The sequence below is a fragment of the Crinia signifera genome, chromosome 1, assembly GCF_055691185.1.
Source record: "Crinia signifera chromosome 1, ASM5569118v1, whole genome shotgun sequence".
NCBI lineage: Eukaryota > Metazoa > Chordata > Amphibia > Anura > Myobatrachidae > Crinia > Crinia signifera.
The window spans coordinates 253,612,279-253,637,823 of NC_139217.1; the positions used below are offsets into that span (position 1 = coordinate 253,612,279).

General features: G+C 45.3%; 2 protein-coding genes across 4 annotated transcripts in view; one reads left to right on the forward strand and one right to left on the reverse strand.

Moving 5' to 3' along the window:
- The window catches only part of GATAD2A (GATA zinc finger domain containing 2A), a 68,217-nt gene extending 58,417 nt beyond the window's left edge, over nucleotides 1–9,800 (reverse strand). The window contains exon 1 of the mRNA XM_083180235.1: nucleotides 9,364–9,800. The gene's annotated coding sequence lies outside the window, so the exon portion shown is untranslated. The remainder of the gene's footprint in view (nucleotides 1–9,363) is intronic.
- Nucleotides 9,801–9,803: 3 nt separating this feature from the next.
- Nucleotides 9,804–22,067, forward strand: LOC146073062 (uncharacterized). Of its 3 annotated transcripts, XM_083180255.1 has the most exons (3): nucleotides 9,804–10,130; nucleotides 14,143–14,280; nucleotides 18,826–22,067. In XM_083180255.1, the coding sequence occupies exons 1-3, from the start codon at nucleotides 10,082–10,084 to the stop codon at nucleotides 19,011–19,013; spliced, it is 375 nt and encodes a 124-aa protein (XP_083036381.1). In that variant the 5' UTR covers nucleotides 9,804–10,081; the 3' UTR covers nucleotides 19,014–22,067. The 3 variants fall into 3 exon arrangements, with proteins under 3 accessions (XP_083036381.1, XP_083036368.1, XP_083036374.1); XM_083180242.1 differs by having other exon boundaries at nucleotides 9,908–14,280; XM_083180248.1 differs by lacking the exon at nucleotides 18,826–22,067 and having other exon boundaries at nucleotides 9,999–10,130; nucleotides 14,143–15,332.
- Nucleotides 22,068–25,545: the final 3,478 nt, after the last annotated feature.

Consider the following 25,545-nt stretch of genomic DNA (forward strand, 5'->3'; position numbering starts at 1 on the left):
TAAGCACTATTGATGGCCAGTTGCAGAATTGCCATCGATGGCAACCATCAATGGCAACGATGGCCATCCCTACTATGGGGTGCAAGTCATCCCAGCAGCACTTAACGTCAGCTGAGCCCTATGGGGCAGCAAATCCTTGTGTTAAATTGGGTGCATGTAAACACCTGAAGGGTGAGAATTCAGTTGCCATTGCCAGTGTTAACACACTGCAAACAATGGCAAATCACACAATAGGATTGACCCTGGTATCTTTTGACAAAAGGAAATAGTCAAAGATCTTTTATTGTATAATATGCACCGGGTAGCCACAGGGAGTATTACTGGGTATACACCACAATGATGCAGATCGTGAGCAGGTAATAAGATGACCGTGCAACCCGCTCACGATCTGGTGGAGCCTACGACCCACTCAAGAACTGTATGCGATCTGATCGCGACCCGCACACTTGAATGGCTGTTTTTTTTCAGATCCTACCTGCTGCAGGGTGGATCTGAGAAACGACCTAACGACAGGCGGGGCCGCGCCTCGAATCGGATCTGAAATAGCCCAAAACCCACCCAATTTACATTCAATCGGTCGAGATTGTATCTAAATTGGGTCATTTTGAGCCAAATCGTTCTAGTGTGTACCCCACATAAGATATATTTTCCTATGAGATGGAATAGTCATCTGCAAAATTGTACCTAATGAGTTTTACCCTCTTTCTTGTGGTTACATTTGTTTTAGTGAATATTTTATTGTTGTCAGGTCAAGTTTAGAGTCACACTTATGCAAAAATGGTTTATCACAAAGCCAGGGAATCTGGAAATTGGGAGGGGTTGTCAGATTAAGTTCTACATTTATTTTATTTTTTTAAATTCTCCCCTCCTAAACTTTCTGCTCATACACACAGTGTAGATTTTTTTAGTTTAAATTACTATTGATGTATCCCTCACACCATGCAAAGAGGATCTATATGTCAGATAAAAAAAAAAAGGCATGTATAGATGCATACATTCCCCCCCCCCCCCCCCCCCCCCCCCCCCGATTTAATGATTCTACAATCGGCCAATAAGCACCCATACATTGACATTTTACAGTGAACATTTTAATAGACAAAGTCTACAAATCTTAACGTTTAATCATGAATTCATTGAAAAAGTTTTTTCTTAATGACATTAATGTGTGTTCGTCCTGTTATGTCATTAAGAAAAAAACTTTATTAATGAATTCATGATTAAACGTTAAGTTTTAAATTCAAAGCGTGCCTCCAAAAAAGAGAGTACTTTCTCTTGTTGCTCTCAGGGGAGCACCTCCACAACATTTATTAGTGCAGAGGCACCTGATATATCAAAATAGTGGATCATCACATATATCACACATATATTGTACTTTAAACTATATGGCAGGTATTCAATGCTGTTTGCGAGTGGTGACAGCGAGCAGGGCTTCCTGCTCACTGTCACCACTCACCCTGACAGCATTCAACACAGCCTCCGCATCCGCCAATTCCCCCTCGCTCCGTTTTTTGAGCGAGGGGGAATTGGCGGATGCGGCTCCAGAAGCAGAGAGACCCACGGCTAAAAACTGCGAGTTTATTGCAGCAGCCGCGGGACTCGTTTTGGGGAATTCTCGCCGTCCTGTGACGCCGAGGATTTCCACACAACGTTGAATAGAGCGAGCGGCCGGCGCGGTGGTTAAACAGCGAGGATCGCTGGTTTTCAGCAATCATCGCTGTTTAACCCCCTCGCCGGCCGCTCGCTGCGGCATTGAATCCCCCTCAATGTGGTACTAGTGCACAGGTTATCAAGTCCCAATACCCCTTTCCCCATGTTGAAAAAAGTCTACAAATCATCTGATGGTTACCATTAATTACCAGTCTACAGCCCCAATAGGTCTATAAAATCTAATAAATTGGAAAACATGATTTAAAGCACATGCCCAGGCAGTAGAAAGCTTGGCGGGCCCCAGGTAATTTGAATGGGGCATGGTGTAATCATGATAGCAGTGGCCATGCACCTTTAGAATAAAATACAGAGAAACAAAGTAGAACTTTAACTCCCTGGCTACAATGCAGCATGTGCAGGGTTGAGAAGAGCCACTGTGGCATGGTAACGGAGGCACAGATAATTAGTGCCCCCTCTTTCAGCACCACTGACCATGCCCGAAGCATGGCGAGCAAAGAGCCATGCAAAGGGACATGCTACACTAATTGGGGGGGGGGGGGGAACATGTGCTCAGGTGTTGACATTGACATTAAAAAGTGTGAAAAACTGGTATTGACCTACTGCCTGTGTTGACCTTTGAGCCATACCCCTAACGGATCCGATATGATTTCCCGGCGGTCGGAATCCCGACACTGGAATCCCGACCGCCAAAATCCCGACAAGGGGGGGACATGGATCGCCCCCCCTTGCGGGCTCGCTGCGCTCGCCACGCAGCGGGCCCGGTGCCTCGCTACGCTCGGCACGCTATTTTATTCTCCCTCTATGGGTGTCGTGGACACCCACGGAGGGAGAAAGTTTCGGGATTTCGGCGGTCGGGATTCCAGTGTCGGGATTCCGACCGCCGGGATCCCGACCGCCGGGAAATTAACCGCATCCCCCCCTAACAGAGCTGAAGAGCCAATTTAGCTGTTATGGTCACTAATTTCATCAGGTATTCCCTCACCCAGTGGCCAGTTTGTCATCCCCTCCTTCAAGAAACCCCAGAGCATTTCCCCAAAGCCAACAACTGCTGGTAGAACAGGAGTTGAAGGATACAGGATATTGTTTGCATGATTAAGTTATTTCCAGTCCTAGGTGACAATTAGTAAGACCAGGAGATGTGTGATCCAGAAGCCTAAAAAGGTGTTCCCCAAAGCAAGAGGAACAGTCAAGTCAATAGTTTTACTCTGAAAACTGCACCAGTCACCTGCTCCAAGTTAGGAAAGGAAGATCCATGATTTAAAATACATCCCAAACATGGGTGGAAGTGTGGGAATAAGAATACATTTTAAATAGTTATGCAGCTTAACCCATTGAGCGCCGAGTGAATTTGTCAGAATAGTGGTGAAAATGTACAAACTTTTTCATCATAATGACCTGTAAGGTTTACCCTATATAGGAAATATAATCTTTTGCTACACAACCATTTTTGTTTGAATTTATATAACAAATGTCAGAGACTTTGCCATTTTTAGCAGATATTTTGTCACCTCACAGATGTTGGAAACAAAAGGTGAATAAATGACCATTTAACCATGGTAAAAGGCAGTGACATATTCTAATAAACCTCTTATGAAAATAATACTCTGATAAGGAAACTTATATAGGACAAAGATATCATGTCTTTTGAGTTCATTCTCGCACCCTACATCTTTCAAAACCTGTGCAGTACCTCTTCCCTGCCTGGGGTGTCGCTCTCTGCTGTGGTGCTTCTAGCACATGTTTGGTCTGCATTGATAATCTCTGCAGAGAAGATTTAATCTTTTACTGCCCCATTGGGGCTTACAGTCACAAATATCTACCTATTCAAAAGAAGACAGAGCAGGATGTAATGAAGTCTGAGTTGTGTGGACGTGTAATATGACGGCAAAAATAAGTTTTTGCCCCTTAAAAAAAAAAACCTCCAGGTGTGGCCGGCATCCCACACGTCCACTAAACTTGTACTTCAATTAAATGTTATTGTATAGATCAGGGCTGGGCAATTGCGGCCCTCCATATGTTGATGAACTACACATCCCAGCATGCCTTGCATTAGTTTCAGCATGGCCACATAGCAAAATTAATGCAAAGCATCCTGGGATGTGTAGTTCATCCACATCTGGAGGGCCGCAATTGCCCAGCCCTGGTATAGATAGTAAGTAAACTGCTGGCGAAAACCCATGCAAACTATGGGGGGGGACACACATGCAAGCACACCAATAGACATGATGCAGACACCTTTTAGGTACGGATACCAACCCCCTCCCTACCTGCAGCTTAGCCCTCCCCACTTAATGCCTAACCCACAGCCTAGTCCTATGCATGCCTTCTCAGTCCCTAACCCACCATCCAATCCTCCCGCAGCCCAACCCTTATCCTACCCGGCATACTTATGAGCAGGATCATTGTGAGAGGTTGCGATCAGTGTCTGCCTTCTGACCAGTGTCAGGATTCTAGCATCAGTATCCCAGGTACTGGGACCGTTATATATGTTAACTGGATCCCAAACTACAAAAGTAGTAAAATGGAACACAAGGCAGAGGTGTTTGGGAGTTAGAGGGATTTCCGGATGATAGGTCACCAATGTCTAGGTCACCAATGTCTAGATCAGGGCTCGACAAACCCTGGTCGCCACGGCGACCAGAATTTTCTGTCTGGCTACTAGATTTTGTGCTGCAGTCTGCTGAGGAGGGAGATGGGACGCAGCGGCGTGTCCCAACTGTTGCCTGCCTAAGCCAGCTCCACCTCAGCAGAAATTTCGAAGAGCTCCCCCCACCCCGCACCCGCGGTCAAGTGGCTTCCCTGCTCCCGGGATTCGGCCGCAAGACTGGACATTGCGGCCGCATGAGGTAAGCTCCTTGCCGCTTCCTGCCTTCCTGCACCTGCAGGAGATCCCCTGCTCTACCAGGCGGTGGGGGTGGAAGATGTCCGGCTGTCATATAGAGCGGTGCTCTGCTATTTCCTGCAGCTACTGCAGCTGTGTGTTGTTACGAGTAGGGATCTCCTGCACATCGCTGCTGGCTCCAGGTGTCTACCTAGGTGAAGGTCAGGTTCTACGTGTAACGCCCACCGCTGATATGTTACAGACCACTGCTGCTCGGGCATTTTTTATTTTATTTTTTTATTACAAAATTTTTTTTTTTTTTTGCTTTTGGCAATGTCCTAATTTAGTTAATGACCAGGAATTATGTTACTAAACATTGTTGCTAAAGCTCTGCAGTATGTCTCTGTTTGGTGGCCCTCCATTTTAAGTCCACCTCTGCTTGCAGAGCCGGCCCTAGGCATAGGCAATTGCTAGGTCATTTGCCATGCCTAGGGACCGCGTGCTATGTAACGTGACTATGGGGTCACCCCGTGCTGTGTAATGTGACTATGGGCAAAACTTATTTTGAATAGCAGCAGATGCAGTTGTTGCTTTGGAGCTTGATAAGACCTCCCTAGGGCCTATTCAGTCTTTTTTCAGCATTTCACAAACTTTGAGCCTTGTTTTCTGCTGTTATCATATCTATCATTAGAAAAACTGAAGTGTTTTAAATTGAAGAATATTTTCTAGTAGTTCTATTTCCATATAGACTGTAATTTTTCCAGATGGCCCTCCTGTTTCATACGGCTTTAAGTTTAAAGTACACCTTGTCCAAGTTTTCAATTATTTTTATTTTTGGGGTGTGATTTACTTTGTCTGGCTCCTAAATTTTAGAAAAAATTTGTCAAGCCCTGGTCTAGATACATATGCAAAAGATCAACACCATCCACGTTGACACTGATTGGGAACAGTAAAGTGTGGCCAAAAGCATGCTGAGTGAGACAAGCCACGTGAGGTTACTTTATTTAGGGTTCTACATGCTCAGGCGTCAACTTTGACAACAACAAAAAAGGTGAAAAAAACTCATGTTGACCAATTAATATTAGTGCAGTTAATGCAGAGGTAATGCTGTGTACACACGGGGGCGATAGGGGCTGAAATCGCTGGGAACATGGTCGCTGAGCGACCATATTGCCAGTGATCGGAGTGTGCACCAGCGATAAATCGCCGGGTGCGCGCTCCCGTTTTCAGCCCCTGAATGGTCGCTGGTCGGAGGAGCATGCTCCTCCGACCAGCGACATCCCCTGCCTCTTCTCCTGGCAGTGTTTAAATTTTTATCTGCGACCATCTCTGGTCGCAGATGAAAACAGGACACTGGGCAATATGATTGCTGAGCAATATATTGCCAGCGATCATATTGTCCCGTGTGTACGCACCTTAAGAAATGCTACTCATTCGATGGACTGCGACCATGAAATGATCTCTCCAGCACTCGCAGATCTAAAGCACTTCTGTGGTGTCTCAGATCTCTGAGCACCCTGTGCAAGAAGTGGGGGAGCAGCTGACATCAGCTGCCCACCCATGTCATTACCATAGGAACTCCCAGCGATTTCATGGAAATGCCTATGAAACGGTGTTCATTCCCATGGGTTGAGCCCCCTGCCCTCACTGCTAGGTGCGAGCGGGACGACGAACATGCAGTTAGTCGTGCCCACTCGCACAAAGCATCTGCACATGCGCATAACTGCGCAGACGCTAAAAATTTAACTAGAATAACCCCCTTAGCGTGAATCCTTCTGTAGCACTCCCCGCTGTAATGCAGTCCTTTAATCTCCAAAAGTAGCACTGGTGTCTATCCAGCGCTACCAAAATTGTATGTGGACTTACCGACAAGCACTTAAAAGATGTGTAACTATCCACCAATCTCTGACTGGTTTAGCCCCAGTTATGGGAAGGGGGGGGTGGGGGCAGCTTTTTTAGCCTTATAATACCTCTTTTACACCAAAATCCCTGGTCGGACCCTGGTCTTTGAACACGGGAGTTTCCAGGGTTGAACCCAGCTTCATACCCCGCACTGTGACCCAGGTCTGCACCGTTTACACTGAACCTGGGTCAGCCCTGCTTTTCCCTATGGATGACATTAAAAATGTCCATTTTAGGACTGAAACTGCCATTCAACCTTCCCTCAATGATTTAAAATGAAAAGACATGACTAGTTAGCATTGGAAAAGGTTTTTTTTTTTATTTTGTAAAATATTTTTCAGAAATTTTTATTCACACATAGCGGTATAAAAGTGCAGCATCACCCATGTGGTCTCCCCAGCCCTTTCCCCTGCAGCAGCAGACCGAACCTCCCATGTGCTCTCCCCAGCCCTTTCCCCAGCAGCAGCATACCGAATCTCCCATGTGCTCTCCCCAGCCCCCCCCCCCCCCAAAAATGAATATGATACTGCATCCAATTATTCAATTATGATTTCTGTGTGCACTGCCCATCTCCTTCCCGGCTGCTGTCCTTTGCCACTGCGGTGCACTGTGGAAAGGCATCCAGCACTTCTGGTATCCTTTCGGCACTACCCGGATGTCCCAAACTGGTCAGGACCTGGGTAAGTGACCAGTGTTACTGGACCTGGGTTGGCCCCTTTCACATCAACGCTGACCTGGGTTATGCCTTGGTGTAAAAGGGGTATTAGTGGTGCACATGCTTGTGAGAAGCAGAAATTTTCCCAGAATTGTGCTTCTGTTTTTTTTTGGGCAGCACGCACAATACTTTGCATAGGTTTAGTATAAACTAAGTGTAGTTGCCCACTTCAAGACAACTGAATTTGCCTTTTTTTGTCAATGACAACATTTCGAGTACAGAAATTGTGGCTGCATGAAAATGTATAGGTATACAGATAGAGAATGAAATGACATACCGACAGTCGAAACTCAGGATTGAATACCCCCTAAGTCTAATTTGACAGGAAAAAAAAATGTACTTCTAGGAACTGTAAAAACAGGTCTACAAAGAATTTGCTGTAGAATTCTCTGAGGATGGTTTTCTAAAAAAGTTTACTACCAGAACATTTTGATGAAGACTATGAGCAAGGGGCCTAATTCAGAGATGAAGGCAAACATAGTTAATGTTTGTTGATTTGCGCAGGTTCTGTTACACACACATAAGCCACTGTATCAAAGACATGCTGCGGACCTCTGGGGTTGGGGAAGGGACAGCGAGTGTTTGCATAGAACAGAGGTGTGTGTGCAGGTTTTTGGATGTGCAGAAAACAGTGGTTGCAACTTTAAATGCTGCAAAACACACTGAGATGCTATTAAGAAGCCTTGACCTATTAATTTCCACATGTATTTAACCTAGAAAAAAACTCCTGTTTTAGAATACAGATTAGGAAAAATAGGTCCATTGTTTTCTTATGGACTATTTACACATGCATTTTGGAGTTATAGGCTACTATAAAGGAGCATTGGGCATTAATGAAAATTTTACTTATTGACACGTTTAGCATGCAACTTCTAACACATCAACTATTAACATTGAAGCACAGATGTGCATTAAACATTATAGTGCATGAATATTGCTAAAGGACTTTAAGGATTCCCCAAAATAAGAGGAAAAAAGTCACAACCTCAATATAAAACTCTGGGGCTATGGAGAGCTAGGTTGTAGCGGAAGCACTGTATGGCTCTCAGTCTCTGCCTCCCAGCTGGCAGGGAACATCCTCTGTGACTATTTGTGCAGAAGCCACCTAGCTGTTCAATAAGCACATTAACCCTTCTGACAGACGTCACGGACTGCAGCCATTTTGAGAGTGCCCAGCAGTGCCAGACATCATTTAACATCTCTGCTGCCAGTTAGTGATCCACAACATTTAGCTTTCAATGTAAAATTCTTGCACATTCCTGACATAAGAATCTTCTGACAACTGCACATTACACTACATACTGAACACAAACTTATGAAGCAGTGTATATAAACGGCATGATTACATGGCTACGTCAGAGTGCCTTCTGCCTCCCCCCTCCCCCTCTCAGTGTAAGGCTTTGGGATGTCTATGAAGCAGGCAGGTCTAAGAAGAAAAATAAACAACAAAAAAAACTTTGTATATCAACTGTGTGAAGTTCCAGCTCTGCAGTATGGAAAAAGTGACTCTACAAGCAAAAACTAGGTACTTTGAGACCAGTAGTTTAGGACTAGGGGCAACTGCCAAACAAGTGGACACAATGGGCTGAGGGGGGCGGGAGCTCCCCAGCAAAACTGAGCCCACATGAAAGGATCTATGAACACAACAATGATACCTTCAATTACAAAAAGGTACCACACCCACAATGGACTGGTGACTATAGAGGAGGGGCCAAGGGGAGAGGTGAGCTCAGCCATTGAAGGACACCATTAAGGATGATTTAATACGTTGCCGGGCATAAGGGTCACACTGAGAGCTGCTATGAATGAGGGAGATCACTGAGGGCCAGGGGAGGTAGGAGGAGAACCACTCCACAGGAGGTCAGCGGCCTACCCTACTAATACTATTAGAGTGCAAGCTCTGCACCACACGGCTACGGTTGTACAAAGTAGTATGAAAGGAATGTGAGTGACCGCGCACTACAGGGACAAGCTGGGTGGCGGGGCAGGCAGCCCGGGGGGCACTCCGCACGGTGCGGACACTGCTGCTGCTTTGTGAGGCTCAGCCATTACTCCTCCTCCTCCTGCAGTCCAGACACTTCACTACTCACACAACGGGAAGTTATCGGTGACCGGGCTTATCCAGACACGGAGGTACAGGAGCCAAAAACTTAACTGGCGCACACACTCCCACTAGCAGCTCTCTATTTATATAAACACACACATTACATATATATTTACACGCGGACTATAACCACTACCGAACCCCGGTCCTCACCTCGGCGGGGGGATCTGGCTCCTCCCCCGAGTCCGGCCACAAGGAGGACTCCGTGCTGGCGTCCGGGTGGGAGGCTGTCGCCAGGGTCACAGCAGCTCTAGACTCCGACACAGGCTGAGCGGGAGGCCGGGACGTAACTTCGCGATGTGGGCAGAGAGCGGCCTCCGACCGTACCGAAATTACCGCTTTAAAGCCGGCTTCGCGGTTGCTAGGCAGATTACAGCGCCGGCGCCACGCTTCCGTGTAGCTGCTCCGTGACGGACAAGTGAGGCGACCAACCAGTACACGCTCCGACTAGTCGCCGCCGCTATGGAGCTAGGACAATAAGACCTGGAGAGCACTTGGGCGGAGCGTGCTAGACCGGCGCAGGGCGTCGGGTGGGGTAGGGGGGGGAAACGTGAGGACGCTCAGCATCTCTTTGACAACAGTGGGGCGTCGCGGCCCGCCCCCAGTCGGCTCTCCAGGCCGTCGCTGCGGCACCATGTATGGGGCGGGGCTCCCGCTTTGCCCGCGCTTCCAATGAAAAAAATCCCAGCGTTCTGCTGTAGTCCAATAAGAAATAAGAGCGGGCGGAGACTCTGAGCTGTGCACCGGGGAGTGGGCGGGCGAGGCTGGTGTCACAGGATGACGCTGCTCACGCCTCGTGGTGACGTCAGGCCGGAGTTGGCGCTGATGCTAGACAGGGCTTCTTAAAGTGGCAAACAAGGGGTGTCCCATAATGCATCACGATTCCCGACACCCTGACCCTAGCTGTCTGCTGAGTTGGGGTAACGTTCTGTTCTGAGTGAGGGCTCATATGTGTTGCTTGCTCAGACGTGGGGTTGTGCTAGCACGGGAGCGTACGCAGCAAAGGTTAAGGGTTACCGGTCATGAAGCTATTGAGAAATGCCTAACGCTGTGATTGATTTAGTGCCCTGGGGCTGGCACGCGCTGGTTTTTTTATTTTAGCAGGTAGGAACCTTTCATTCCTAATCCCAGATTTAACAAGAGGGGGTGATGTACTAATTTTGAATAGTGATAAAAAATGGTGAACCACCAGCCAATCAGCTCCTACCTGCCATGCCACAGGCTTGGTTTGAAAATGACTGTTATGAGCTGATTGGTGGTTCATCGCTCTCCATTTTATCACTTTTCATGCCTTAAGTACATCTGTCCATACTGGGATTAGGAATGGTCATCAAAATGCCATGGTTTGAAACCACCAGTGTTTTTTTTTTATTTCATGTTAGGGGTTTTATAATTTGAAGTGATGTTTGCTGCCATCAAATGGTAAACTTTCAATGGTGTTCCAGTGCTTGCAGAGATTCAAATCAAATTTTGTTTTTCTAGCAAATTTTTGATTCAATGGTTAGCTACCTCTTATACCCCTTTTAGACATACTACCCGGGATTTTGGGCAGGTTTACCCGGGATTTTCAACCCAGGTCACTCCCGGGATTTTAGTAACAGACCCCCTTTCACACTACACCTCTAATCCGGGAAAAACCCGGGTATACCCCTTTCACACATAAGCCAGGCTTTTCAAGCATTTCAGTGTTTCATCATTAAAATGGGACACGCCCCAGCAGCAAAAAAAAAGCAACATCACATGTTTAAAACTGAAAAACCCGGGTAAACCCATTCAGACATGTGGAAGTCTAGGTACACACACGCCATTTTGTGATAGTATGGCCGCCATTTTGGTTCGCAGAGTTGCGCAAATAAAGTTTCCATACCCGAGTATGTGTGACAATGTGGACCAGAAGAGTAGACATACTATCACACATAAATTCATAATAACACACTTACACGAAAGGAAATATAGTTAAAAGGTTTAGAACGCCACACATAGCTTAGTTAGCCCTGCACACATCTGTCTGTATCGTGTTTAGTATCGTTCCGCTCAGCTCATCATGCGAAGTATTCCGGTCATTGCGAATATTTCGCAATGTACACTGTCCGATAGTTATGGACATAATCCATATTCCAGAGACAGTTTCTGTTGTAAGTAGTTAACAAAGGAAACTAGCTCAAACCGGTTCTTATCCTTGCTGACGCCGAAACCACCAAACAAAGGACTCTTAAAGTTCCCTCCCCTGCACCTGGTCAGACCAGGTACAGCGTCTAACCTCCAATCACAGTGGACCGGACATATGATCTCTGGCCAATGAGAATGGCCTTTTGACCTCCCCCTTCTGACCCTATAAGATATGCGACCCAGAGCAGCCAGGGTCTCTTCGGCACAACTACTTTCCCTGGACCTTCCTACCGGACTATCGCTCATTCCTGAACGATAGTGAGCTCTGACCGGACTGCTTTTCACATACTAGATGACCACGGTAAACGGTTGCATTTTCACGGTATTTATTCTTAAAGTATTGTTGGCTGATTGTGTTTTGTATTTGTATTCTTTCCCCTTAGCAGAGTTTGTTTAGTATTCATTGTTATTGTATTGTATCACTTGTTATACCTGTTTATTCTTATTTCTGTAACCCCCTTTTGTCCATTAGGGACTTTAATACAATCTTTTTACGGAGTTCTAACCTCCTTACTTCTATTCAGTGGTCGTGTCTAGTTATTCGCATAATAGCGATAAGGTACATTAAGGACTCTGTCCTTACATTGCGGACTCTGTCCTTTAAGGTATATTCGCACAATTGGAGACAAAGTCCTGCGAAAGGATCTCTTATTAAGGTATCGGTTCTTGGTGTATAACATACAATAGACTGTACGCTGCGCTACGTTTTGTTCGCACGCAGTTAGGTATAAAGGGTACGTTGGTTGCGGACTTATTACGTAACCAACGCTTTTCACTTATCGTCACTCTGGTTATATTTTAATCACCATTAACAATTGGGGTGCTCGCCCGGTCGTTTCACAGTCCGGAACTCAGTACCAGGCGTGCGACTCGACCTATACCAGCAAAAGGGTGGAAGTATTTATTTGTTTCCATTGCTGGATAGGCCGAGTCCGCGGCGGTGCGGGGTTCGGGAAGTGCTAGCGCTGAACCCGGAGTACAATAAGTGAAAGCCACATGTTTTAAAGCATATCATACCTAAGTGTTTAGTAAACTGTACTTCTGCCTGCCACAAGTAGTTTAACGGGGTATAGTGTCTTGGGCTGCTTGTTTATTATAGTATATGTACCACGTGCGATAAGGTTCGCACACGTGGAATCTGTGTTTATTATAGTACATAGAGGATCCCCTCTGTGCAAAACTATAATTGTTTATTGTTAGCTACCGCAAAAACAGGGACTCCGCCACGTGGCGACAAGTCCTGGGCCTCTTGCAGTAACGTAAAGTGTCTATTGTGTATTACGCAAGGTGCGCGCGCACGTGCCCACATCGGGAAAGTTTCGCATCTTTGTACGTGGTTTACGGATTAAGTGCGGGATTTATTTCGCATCTTGATACGTAACTCTCGGACAGAGTTAAGGGATTTATTCCACATTTAGGCGCAATTACTGCGTATAGCGAAACCCGAGCGCAACCTTGCAAATACACTATAGAACACGTGGGTGGCCGATTCATCGGCGGCCTGTGAACAAGCGCACGTACACACGTGGCTGTTCATTGGTACTGCACACGCAGCACACATAGGAAGAAGTGAACAGTATTTAAACCACTAGCTTTATTTAAACAGTATAGTAATATACTGCGAATGAAGCGGTGATTTAAGAAAAGAAAATAAGGTTTTCTTTTTGTTCATTTTCTCATAAGCAAGCAACTCAAGCATTATTTTAATAGATTCCTATAGCTTATTATAAGGGATTTATACCTGCATAAGAATCTAGTGAAAAGCTACCGGCCTGGGAAAAATTTTCTGTACAGAAATATTTCAAAAATAAGCATAAGACCTAGGTGTAAATAGCGCCCAGTGTGAAAAAGAACTGAGGCGGACGGGTGTGGGACGGACACAACCCAAGCGCAGTGTAATAGGACAGGTCCAGTTAGGACAGGGTGTACGTGCCGACGTACACATAGGAACTGCCCCTTCAGTGGAATTAATTCCGCTAGGAGGGTACAAGAAGATATATCGGAACGCACTTGTTTCCGATTAGCTACTTTAGAAATCCGATTTTTGGGGGTATAGGAAAACAAGTTTGTTATACCCTGGAAAAATTGTGCCGCATCAAGCAAGTTGGCTAGAAGTTCGCTGCTAGTTGAGAGCTTGGTGATTGAGTATAATACCTCGTATCCTTCGCACCTGCTTGACTGTGGGATGTTCTAGGAAGCTGTAGAAGTGAGTGTTTGGGGAGCTCTCAGATAAGTAATAACCCACCGATATCTATTAAGCTGTGAACGTTTATTCCTGTAACTATGGGTAATAACGGGTCACGCTGTGATAACGTGCAAGATAGGGAGGAAGCAAGCCGGCCAAGAGGATCGGCTGCTTTTATTATGTGCAGGAAGCACGGTGAACTCGCAGTTGTTTACCAAAATAAATGGAGAAAAATGACACAAGGCAGCAAGTTAGAATTTCCCAGTGTTGGTAGCTTCGATCCAGAAATCTTATCGGCAGTAAAAGATGAAATATGCCTACTCTCCAGTCGTAAGGAGAGAGTGAAGCATATAAATATTCTTAAATTGTGGCAGAAGGAAGGACAGGAACAATGGGGAGCCAGAGGTCTGGCAATACCTGATGCAATCAGCCACAATAAAAATGCAAATGCAACCGCTGCCACACTAGAATCAGCTCCCCCACCCCCATATGTGCCGAAGGGGTTAATGTCTCATAAGAAAGACCTAAGTAATAATGTACCTGTTACTAACTTGTACCCTGTTTTATCCCCTTACAAGGAAACCCGAGAGGAAAACGAGCAGCTGTTGGCACTGGCCATGCAATTAATATGATTGAGGGAAAAGCTCAACCCGCTGTTGAGGCCCCAGCACAGGAGGAGGAGACGGCTGATGCCAACAGCATAGTATTGGACTCAGGTAATGATGCACCACACAGCACAGACACAAATGACTCCCAAGCAGGTCCCAGTAATGCGAATGTGGTACAAACATACCCTGTACGCACACTGGAGGTTCCCTATGGTAAGGCAGACAGAGAGGGTGTGATACCTACCAGAAAGATGACCATGCTAAACCCATGGACACGGTTAGAGCTGCGGTCCATCATTACAGATTTCCCTGATCCTAGGAAAGATCTGGCAGTGTGCCGGAAATTTGTAAGGGATCTAGGAAACTCTGATGAGCCCACCAACAAGGATTGGAGAATCATGTTGAGGGCCTGTCTCCCCACTCACATTGACATCCCGAAATTCATTCAGGATAGTGGATTGAAAGTGGACAAGGAGATAAATGATGAGATCAACCAGGAGAATATACGCCTGATTAACTTACAGTTGGGAGTATATTTTCCTGCGGCAGTAGAATATAGCAAGATTTTCACCATCAAACAGAAAGATGGCGAAACTGCTGCTGATTATTTTACAAAAGCCTTACTGGAGGTATCAAAGTACACTGGTGTCTCCGAGCCTAAGGACGACCCCCACCTGAGGGAGATGATTGTCTCTGTGCTGGTGGAAGGGCTTAGGGAAAACCTGAGAGCCAGAGTCCAAACCTCTTTCCCAAATTGGCGTGGAATGACAGTGGATGCCCTACGGGAATCTGCTGTGGACCACGACCGCAACATTAAGAAGCACAGGGAACTGCAAACTGACAAACTGATGATGGTTAGCATCCAAGCCCTTACTAATGCCCCAAACAAAGCTGCATACCAACAACGAAACACCAGGGAAACAGGTAGAAAGCCAATTATCTGTTACAACTGCAATAAGGAGGGACACATTGCAGCTCAGTGTAGGTTCGGAAACCACAGGAGTTATCAGACACATAAGCGAGAATGGGAATCTCACAAAGGTGAGACACGGAGATACCCAGCACCTAGACAATGGGAGGAGACAGACAGGTCACGCAACATGCCTCCTCCCCATCTGATGGCTGACACTGTGCTAAGGGCAACCCAGGTCAGACCATAGGAAACAGGTCATACCTGTATCCTACAGCCAGTTAGACTAACACAACACCTTGGAGAGGAACCTCAGGTGAAGGTTGATATAGCTGGAGTAAGACAAACCTTTTTGGTTGATACAGGGGCGGCCAGATCTGTTCTCAACACTCCTCTTCACTTGGGTTTCACTAACCAATCAGTAGCGGCAATTGGGGTAACAGGAAAAATACAACATTACCCACTGACAAAACCAGCGGAGGTTACAATCGGGCCTCTGCATACCAAACACTCTTTTCTGTTGGCTGCAGCGGCCCCGACTAACCTCCTGGGTAGAGATTTACTATGCAAAATGGGATGTGTCATCTATTGCACCCCCGATGGGGTATTTCTGGACACTCCTAGAAATCTTACACAAGAAGTGCAAGATATGCTGGATAGTCCTCAGAGGCTAATGTTGTGTTCCACTGTTGTAGAATCAAATCCATCTAGGGTAGCTGAAATTACAGCACAAATACCGAGTTCCCTTTGGACTAAAGATGGACAGGATGCTGGGCTGATGGCAAATGTAGCTCCAGTAGAAATCCGCTTAAAAGAAGGCAGGATAGCCCCAAAAATACCGCAATACCCTTTAAAACCTGAAGTTGAGCTAGGAATATTTCCAGTGATCCAACGATTGCTCCAACAGGAAATCCTAGTTAGAACTTCCAGCACGGCCAATAGTCCCATCTTTCCTGTGAAAAAGAGCGGGGGGAGGGGCTACAGACTAGTGCAGGATTTGAGAGGGGTAAACAAGGTAGTCGAGAGCCAATTCCCCGTAGTGCCAAACCCAGCTGTCATCCTCATGCAAATCCCACCCCACTGTACACATTTCACAGTCATTGATTTGTGTTCAGCATTCTTCTCCGTCCCTTTGCATCCTGACAGCCAGTATCTGTTCGCCTTTACTTACAGAGGAGTACAGTATACCTGGACAAGACTCCCCCAGGGGTTCATAGACAGCCCCAGCATCTTCTCCCAGGCCTTGCATGATTGTTTGCAATCCTTTCAACCCATGAGGGGTTCGATACTGATACAATATGTGGATGACTTATTGTTGTGTTCTGAATCACTGGAGTCATCAGTGGATGACACTAGACAGCTACTGATGCATCTCTCAGAAACAGGACATAAAGTATCAAAGGATAAGCTGCAATTATGCCAGACCAGGGTTAAATATCTGGGCCACTGTCTTACCCAAGGGCTGAGACACCTCACCGACGACAGAATCCAAGCGATTCAGAACATGGTACTGCCACAGACCCAACATCAGATCCGTACGTTCCTAGGCATGTGTGGATACTGTCGCAATTGGATCCCAGGATTCTCTATTCTGGCATTACCACTGCAAGAGATGGTTTCCTCAACTAAGCCTGATCGGGTCTCTCATACTGAGGAATCTGAGCTGGCTTTCGAGGAACTAAAGGTGAGCCTAACCAAGGCCCCAGCACTGGGAATGCCAGATTATGGGAAACCCTTTGAACTGTACGGAACTGAATCAGGTGGGTGTGCGGCAGGAGTGCTTGTACAAAAACATGGTGATGCCAACCGACCAATAGCGTACTACAGTGGCCAGCTGGACACAGTAGCACGCTCACTCCCAACTTGCTTACGAAGTGTGGCTGCAATAGCACAACTAGTAAGTAAGAGTGAGGACGTAGTGCTGGGACACGATTTAACTGTTCATGCTCCCCATGCTGTCTCTGCTCTCCTAAATTCTGCCCAAACACGTCATGTGTCCTCAGCACGGTTCACTAAGTGGGAACTGGCGCTGATGGCCCCAGTAAATATTACCATCAAAAGATGCAACACATTAAACCCAGCCACATTTCTTCCTCATGTGCCCTCCAAGGCACAAAGGGTGGAGGGTGATGGAAATGTTGCTGAATATGGTAAAGCAGAGTTTAGTGAGAGTGAGGACAAACATGATTGCATGACCTACCTGAATCAGACCTTCACAGCACGTCCTGACATAAGCGACAGCCCATTAAGTGAGGTAGACATAACCTTATTCACAGATGGTAGCTGTCATAGACAGACGGAGACGGGAGAGCTTTGCACAGGCTACGCGGTAGTAGATGGAGAAGGTATTGTGGAAGCTGAACCCTTAGGACCACCTCACTCAGCGCAAGTAGCGGAACTGGTGGCACTGACCAGAGCATGTGAACTGGCTAAAGGGAAATCAGTGAACATATATACCGACTCCAGATATGCTTTCGGAGTAGTCCATGATTTTGGAGCCCTATGGCGCCTCCGAAATTTCATGACGGCGGCTGGCACACCAGTGGCGCATGCGACGTACATTAGGAGACTTCTGGGAGCTATCCAGCTTCCAGACAGAGTGGCTGTTATCAAGTGCAAAGCTCACACATCAGAGAAAGACCCGGTGTCACTTGGTAACAGCCGCGCTGATGAGGCAGCGAAAAGGGCCGCATGCCCTGTAAATATTTTTACCCATCCCACCAACCTTTGTACACTGAACATGGTATCCACATCCAAACTGATAGACATGCAGAATTTGTGTTCCCCACAGGAAAGAGCAGTATGGAAGTCGAAGGGATGTGGCCAAGAGTCCACCGGACTTTGGAGTGATGGACACGGGAAACCAGTGGCCCCCAGAGCATACCTTCCTAGTCTAGCCGAGGCGGCCCATGGGCTGACACATCTTGGGAAGGAAGGTATGTGCAAGCTGGTAAAGGCCTACTGGTGTGCACCAGGGTTCGCTTCTCAAGCAGGTAGAGTGGCAATGTCATGCCTCACCTGTTTGAGGAAGAACGTTGGAAAAGCCATCCCAACAGAGCCATCCCACATCCCTCCTACAGAAGGCCCTTTCCAGGTAATACAAATCGACTTCATACAGTTACCACCCTGTAGAAATTTGAAATATGTATTGGTTTGTGTTGACATGTTTTCCAGCTGGGTGGAGGCTTTCCCCGCTGCCTCCAACACTGCTACCTTTACAGCAAAGAAAATATGTCAGGAGTTTGTCTGTAGATATGGTATCCCAAAGGTCATTGAGAGTGACAGAGGCACTCATTTCACAGGAGAGGTCTTCCAAATCATGTGTAAACTCCTGGGGATTAATAGTAAACTTCATACTCCATATCGTCCCCAGGCGAGCGCCAAAGTTGAGAGAATGAATGGTACTATTAAGAACAAATTGGGTAAAGTTATGGCTGAAACAGGGTTGTTATGGCCAGAGGCACTGCCTATTGTGTTGTATAGCATTAGGACCACTCCCAGGACTCCGCTCAACCTGTCCCCCTTCGAGATACTGTTTGGTCGGCAGCCACACATCATGATAGACCCACAGGATGATCTAAAATGTAATAATGAGCTAACTGTACAGTATATCCTAAAGCTAAACAAACAGCTAAGGAAGCAACAAAAGCAGCTGAATTTACTGAACCCTGATATGCCTACCGAGAATTGTCATAATCTTAAACCAGGAGACTTTGTTATGATCCGAAATTTCTTACGCTCAGGTTGTTTGATAGACCGTTGGGAAGGACCGTACCAAGTTTTGTTGACCAGCACTACATCAATAAAAGTCGCAGAGAGAGAGACTTGGATACATTCGTCCCACTGCAAGAAAGCCAGTAACCCAGAATCCCAGTGTGCAGAGAGCGAGAGAGAAGAAGTGTCGCTAGAAGCATTGTTTCGGGAACACTGAGAAGCAGCCAAGGTCGAGCAACCTGAGCGAACAAAGGTCTAAGAAGCAGAGCAAAATACAAGTCCCCTGGTAGAGATGATGGAAGGACTCCAAGCAAAAGGTTCACAGTTATGCACATATGTCTTTGTTTTCTTTCTGTGTTCTTCTCTTCATCCTAAAATACTCGGTGGCTGCCACATTCTAGAGCGATCGGAGCGGAATCCTGACAGTGTAATAATGGACCCAGATATGGGTGAGGTAGAATCCCTAAACCAGCTTGACACTTTACCCATGACAGGAGAAGGTAAAAGGTATGAGGAAAACGTAGTTCAAGGGCTATGTGATGATTTATTGTCTGGTGAGTACTGTGTCTGTAGATATTGTCAACCTAAAATGGAAGAAGGATGCATCCAGCGATGTCAGTCGACCAGTAAGGCAACTACCGGCCAACATCCTTTGAGTGATTACCACTCATTAGTGGGTAAGGTTTTAAACCAAACAGAATGCTGGGTGTGTTCTCAAGTATTACATAAAAGGAGTAGTGTAGGCCTAGTCCCATACCCGCTTAGTATTTCAGAGATAAGCGTATTAAATAAGGGGAGGCCATTGGATAAGAGATACCTGTATACCAGGTCCCCTAGTCTTAGATTACACCCATACCAAGTGGATAAATCCCTGGTATGTATGAACTTCTCAAGTTCCAGAACAATTGGTACTTGGGAAGTGACATGGCAAAACCAGACAATAACTTACTCCCAGCGTCCAGATGGAGAGCCCATAGATAAAGAATTATTATTAAAAATCCGAACCAGTGGAAGACACTATAAATATGTTTACACGGTGAAGAAAAGTAAAATGATGGCCGGCAGAGTATCAGCCGGCTACTGTAATATGACCCTACAGCCAGAAACATGTGAGGAACGAGTCAGGGAGCAGGGGACGGGGATGTTCTTATGGATAATGTGTGACAAGATAATGAAATACTCTGTCCCTTATTTTCTCCCTGACGATGTTTATTATATTTGTGGTAGAAGGGCGTACAAATGGCTCTCCATGAACTACGTTGGTATTTGTTATCTAGGCAGAGTGTTACCGGAAGTGATGACCCTCACACACGATGAGATGATGAACGTACACAGAGGTATTTCTCCTCCTTACACTCATACCCATTATGACCAAATCCATAAAAGGGATTTAACAATAAGAAAAGAACCCCTAGCTTCTGAAATGATACACGAGTCGTTCGGTATCCAATTCCTCATTGCATTAGATATCACCCATACCGCCCGAGGAGTTATCAATTTTAAATACATACAAGCATTAGCCAGCTTGGTAGATAACATCACTGAGATTTATGATGACACCTTTAGATACACTGGGAAGGAGTTGCAAGCGTATAAAAGAGAGCTAGTCCAACATCGAATGGTGTTGAACTATCTGACAGCCATGACAGGAGGATATTGTGTCACCCTCTCTACACAGTTTGGGGTGAAATGCTGTACATATATCACCAACAATACTGAAGACCCAGAAGAAATCATCGATCACCGGATGGATGAGATTCTTCAGCTTAAATGGGAATTTAGAAGGGAACATAATATCAGCCTGGCAGAAATAGGTAACAAAGTTAGCGAATGGACCTCCTGGTTGAATCCAATGCACTGGTTCTCTGGTTTAGGAGAATGGGCGCAGGGGATCATAGCTAGCATAGGAAAACTCCTTCTCTGCATCGGTGGTGCCATCATAGTCTTTGTGCTATTGTTCAAATGTTTAAAGGTGGTGACCCGGGGAAAGGCAAAACGTACCGAAATCATGAGTGTAAGAACGAGGGATACAGAGGAAGACCAGGGTTTGGTATATGACCCAAAAATCGAAACCACCTCCCTTTAAAGAAACCATATTTGTGAACGTGTATATGTTGTAACCACCCCTGTTTTTATTTTTATCCCAAAATTGTACATTATCCTTCGTGACCCTGAGTAGATTGTTCGATAAATGCGGCCCATCGTTTATCCATGATCCTGGATCGGCCGAGAGCAGATGGTTTACTCCCCTTATATGTTTATTTCATGGATCCCAATTTCTTTGTTAGGATTATGAATTTCTGTTTTGTCGTGTGAAATATTTTGTAATGTAACAGTTTTATATTTACTGTTAAAGGGTGGACTGTGGAAGTCTAGGTACACACACGCCATTTTGTGATAGTATGGCCGCCATTTTGGTTCGCAGAGTTGCGCAAATAAAGTTTCCATACCCGAGTATGTGTGACAATGTGGACCAGAAGAGTAGACATACTATCACACATAAATTCATAATAACACACTTACACGAAAGGAAATATAGTTAAAAGGTTTAGAACGCCACACATAGCTTAGTTAGCCCTGCACACATCTGTCTGTATCGTGTTTAGTATCGTTCCGCTCAGCTCATCATGCGAAGTATTCCGGTCATTGCGAATATTTCGCAATGTACACTGTCCGATAGTTATGGACATAATCCATATTCCAGAGACAGTTTCTGTTGTAAGTAGTTAACAAAGGAAACTAGCTCAAACCGGTTCTTATCCTTGCTGACGCCGAAACCACCAAACAAAGGACTCTTAAAGTTCCCTCCCCTGCACCTGGTCAGACCAGGTACAGCGTCTAACCTCCAATCACAGTGGACCGGACATATGATCTCTGGCCAATGAGAATGGCCTTTTGACCTCCCCCTTCTGACCCTATAAGATATGCGACCCAGAGCAGCCAGGGTCTCTTCGGCACAACTACTTTCCCTGGACCTTCCTACCGGACTATCGCTCATTCCTGAACGATAGTGAGCTCTGACCGGACTGCTTTTCACATACTAGATGACCACGGTAAACGGTTGCATTTTCACGGTATTTATTCTTAAAGTATTGTTGGCTGATTGTGTTTTGTATTTGTATTCTTTCCCCTTAGCAGAGTTTGTTTAGTATTCATTGTTATTGTATTGTATCACTTGTTATACCTGTTTATTCTTATTTCTGTAACCCCCTTTTGTCCATTAGGGACTTTAATACAATCTTTTTACGGAGTTCTAACCTCCTTACTTCTATTCAGTGGTCGTGTCTAGTTATTCGCATAATAGCGATAAGGTACATTAAGGACTCTGTCCTTACATTGCGGACTCTGTCCTTTAAGGTATATTCGCACAATTGGAGACAAAGTCCTGCGAAAGGATCTCTTATTAAGGTATCGGTTCTTGGTGTATAACATACAATAGACTGTACGCTGCGCTGCGCTACGTTTTGTTCGCACGCAGTTAGGTATAAAGGGTACGTTGGTTGCGGACTTATTACGTAACCAACGCTTTTCACTTATTGTCACTCTGGTTATATTTTAATCACCATTAACAGACATAAGCCGGGTATTATACCCGGGAGTTAAATACCGGGAAAAACCCTGGTCAATTGCAGGTGCTCAGTATCCGGGAGTGAAATCCCGGGTATACCCTTTCAGACATACGCTAGTCCCGGGTTTGGGCGCGTTCATGTGAAAAAACCCGGGATTTTCGCGTATGTCTGAAAGGGGTATAAGTAATCCACAGCTTTTTACAGAGAGAATATTTTGGAACATTCACATCAGTCCCTGGCCCAGTGGAGCTTACAATAGTCTCTTCCACATTTAAGCACAGACATTGTATGGTTAATTTTTGTTGGGAGCCAATTAACAGGATATTGAAAAGTTTGATGGCGGAAGCCCAGCCAGAATTTGATGGTGAGCTTCCGATATCCAGCCCTAATCTCTCTGAGCAACCTTACATATGTGTGCACGTTCAGCGGGAAGTGGGCGGGCAGCTGACATACAGTGATGTTAGCTGCCTGTCCGTCATGCCTGCATTAACATGAGAACACCCATGAAACGCTGGGCGTTCCCATATGCTAATGGGGCTGCCTGGCACCCCACGCCGCAGGGTGCGTGCACCCGGTCTTTTCGCCATGGGTGCATGCACCCTGCGTATGCACATGTGCAGAAATGCGCACAGCGCAACAATCGGTCCCCGTGGGAACACAGGCAGCAGTGAACAGACCTGAATAAGGTCCTATAAATAAAGACATAAAATAAATACTTTAAGCAGGTGGGTGGAAATAAATAGAAAATAGAGGAATAGGTAAGTAATATAAGCATATGGTTAATTTAATTAAAACAATAGTTACGTGTCCGTGGAGATCACTATAGCAACACAGTGAACATAAAGAAATGGACAATGTTATAAAAATGTGTTGAGACTTGACAATTTCAATATATGTTGATTAGTTGTGTATACATATGTTTTAATAAGAAAATATTTAAATAAAGATGGAATAAAAAAAAAATGTGCCTGTGCACTTAAAACGTGGCGTCAGACATTATCATAGAAGTGTCTAGTCTATAGACTTGAGACTGCAGGTAAGAATATACTTTAAATGTGCCCTTATACGCTTATACGATTTGGGTTGTTTTTGCCTGATCACGGCATATCGGGTTGAGAAATCGGCCCAAATCTGATGTTTGACATCCCATCCGACCCTATGCACGGTCCAGGGTGCATCGGGTCAGACTCAACAGATTGAACCTGCTACAGTTTCAATCTGTAAGATCGGACCCATCAGCAGCACATCGCAGGTGTTTTTTAGCACCTACAATGTGTTCAGTCCGATTAGTAGGTGTGGGTCACCTTTGGCACACACCTTTGTGAAGGGGTGGGCAGCCGCGGGGTCCGGGCTGCGCTCAACCAATCCGCTGCTGACTGGCTGAGAGAGAGAGCACTCAACTGCACCTACACACCCCGGGCGCTCAGCACAGCCCGGACCTCGCCGTTGCCCAGGTTTGTTTTTTGTTATTATTGTCCTGCCCCCGCATCACCCATGTATTTACAAAGGATAAATCGCGTGCAATATATGCCATGTAAAAAAATGGCAGATCGAGTGCCGAATCATTAGTGAGCTCTGCAATGGAGCAGGTTTGTTCCAGGGGTCCTGGCCGGTGTAAAAGGGGTAGGGGTTCTCACTCGGGTTGCCGGTCTTCAGTGCGTGCTGTCAGCCCAGGTATCCACAGAGGCGACGAGCACAGATGACAGGACTGGCGGCGTATATATAGAGATGACGCAGTTCTCTTTTTATAATTTTTTTTACACAGAGAAGCATACATTCGTGCAGGCTTCAGCAAAATATGCATGGAAAATTAGGAATATTGTCCAGTCCTATTTTCTGCTAAATTACTGGCCGAATTAAGCAGTTTGAATGTTAGTAAATTAACACACAACCATAGAACTCATAGTCATATATGGCCAAGTTCTGTCTATGGTGTATTCATTTGTACGTACACCAGAATTCGGCTAAATCTGACTAGTTTGGCTGATAGTAAATTAGCCGATGCTAATTTACCAGTCATATTTTACATTGAATGGGAATGAATACATGCATTCGTACATATTCTTTCTTAGTAAATTTACCCCTACATCTGTTTTTGCATTGTTGTAATTACTATTAGTTTCTGATCCATATCCATGGCATTGGTGTCTATGAGCTGAAAGTTCATGTTCTGTCAGTATTATTACACTTGTATCCTTACTTCTGATTCTCTGGGAGCTTATAGTGGCTAGGATGTACAGTATATCATCAGTTAGTATACGCCCTGCAGTGTTATACTTGCACAGTATGTTATTCCCGATCCTCCTTTCTAGTCTAATTCCATTTTCTGACCGGTGCATTACTACTTCAGATTTATTGAGTGGTCTCCTGCATATCCTGTGAGCCCTTACTTTTTGGAGGCTAAGGCCAGGCGGCACCTCAAGTACCGGTGTGCCATCTGCACTGAAGTAACAAGAGCAGTTGTTATTGGTGAAGGCCCTCCATTAGACTGGCTCTAGGGACTAACTTGATTTCATGCAGGAGTTCCCTAACATTTATTATTAACCAATAATGTGGATTTGGTATCAAATACTGAAGTAATCGAACATCTGAGAAACAGTGACCACAACATGGTTACACTGGAAATTAGTTTTTGTAAACTGCTATATAAGTGACCATCTTAAAATACTTTATTTTAGGAAAGCTAACAGAATTGTTTAGGGAATAGATAAAATAAATTGAGTGTGATCTTTTATTTGAGGGGTAAGATGTAGAGGAAATGTGGGAAACCTTCAAAACACAGTAGATACATTAGGGAATTTATCCCTACGGAATATAAGGGTAATACCAGCAGGACAAACCCTTTATGGCTGAACAAGAAAGAAAGGGAAACAATAAAAAGAGAGCTTTTAAATTATATAAGGCAAACATGGACGAGAAGGTATTCACAAAGTACAAAGAGTTAAATAACATTTTTAAAAAGGAAATGAAGGCAGCTTAAAGGGAAACCAAAAAGTGAATAACCATTTAACATATGTGTTAACGATATAGTGGTCGGAATATTAAGCAGGATATCCATCTTTGCGGATGACACAAAACTGAAGTGTGATTAGAATGTTCAAGGAAGTCTCCATGTTAAAGAGAGATTTAAATAAACTAGACAAATAGGTGGATAAATGGAAAAGGAGGTTCAATATTGAT

What these genes read in the sequence shown, in the direction of transcription:
- LOC146073062 (XM_083180242.1), top strand. Translation starts at nt 19,089, where the DNA reads ATGATGGAAGGACTCCAAGCAAAAGGTTCACAGTTATGCACATATGTC.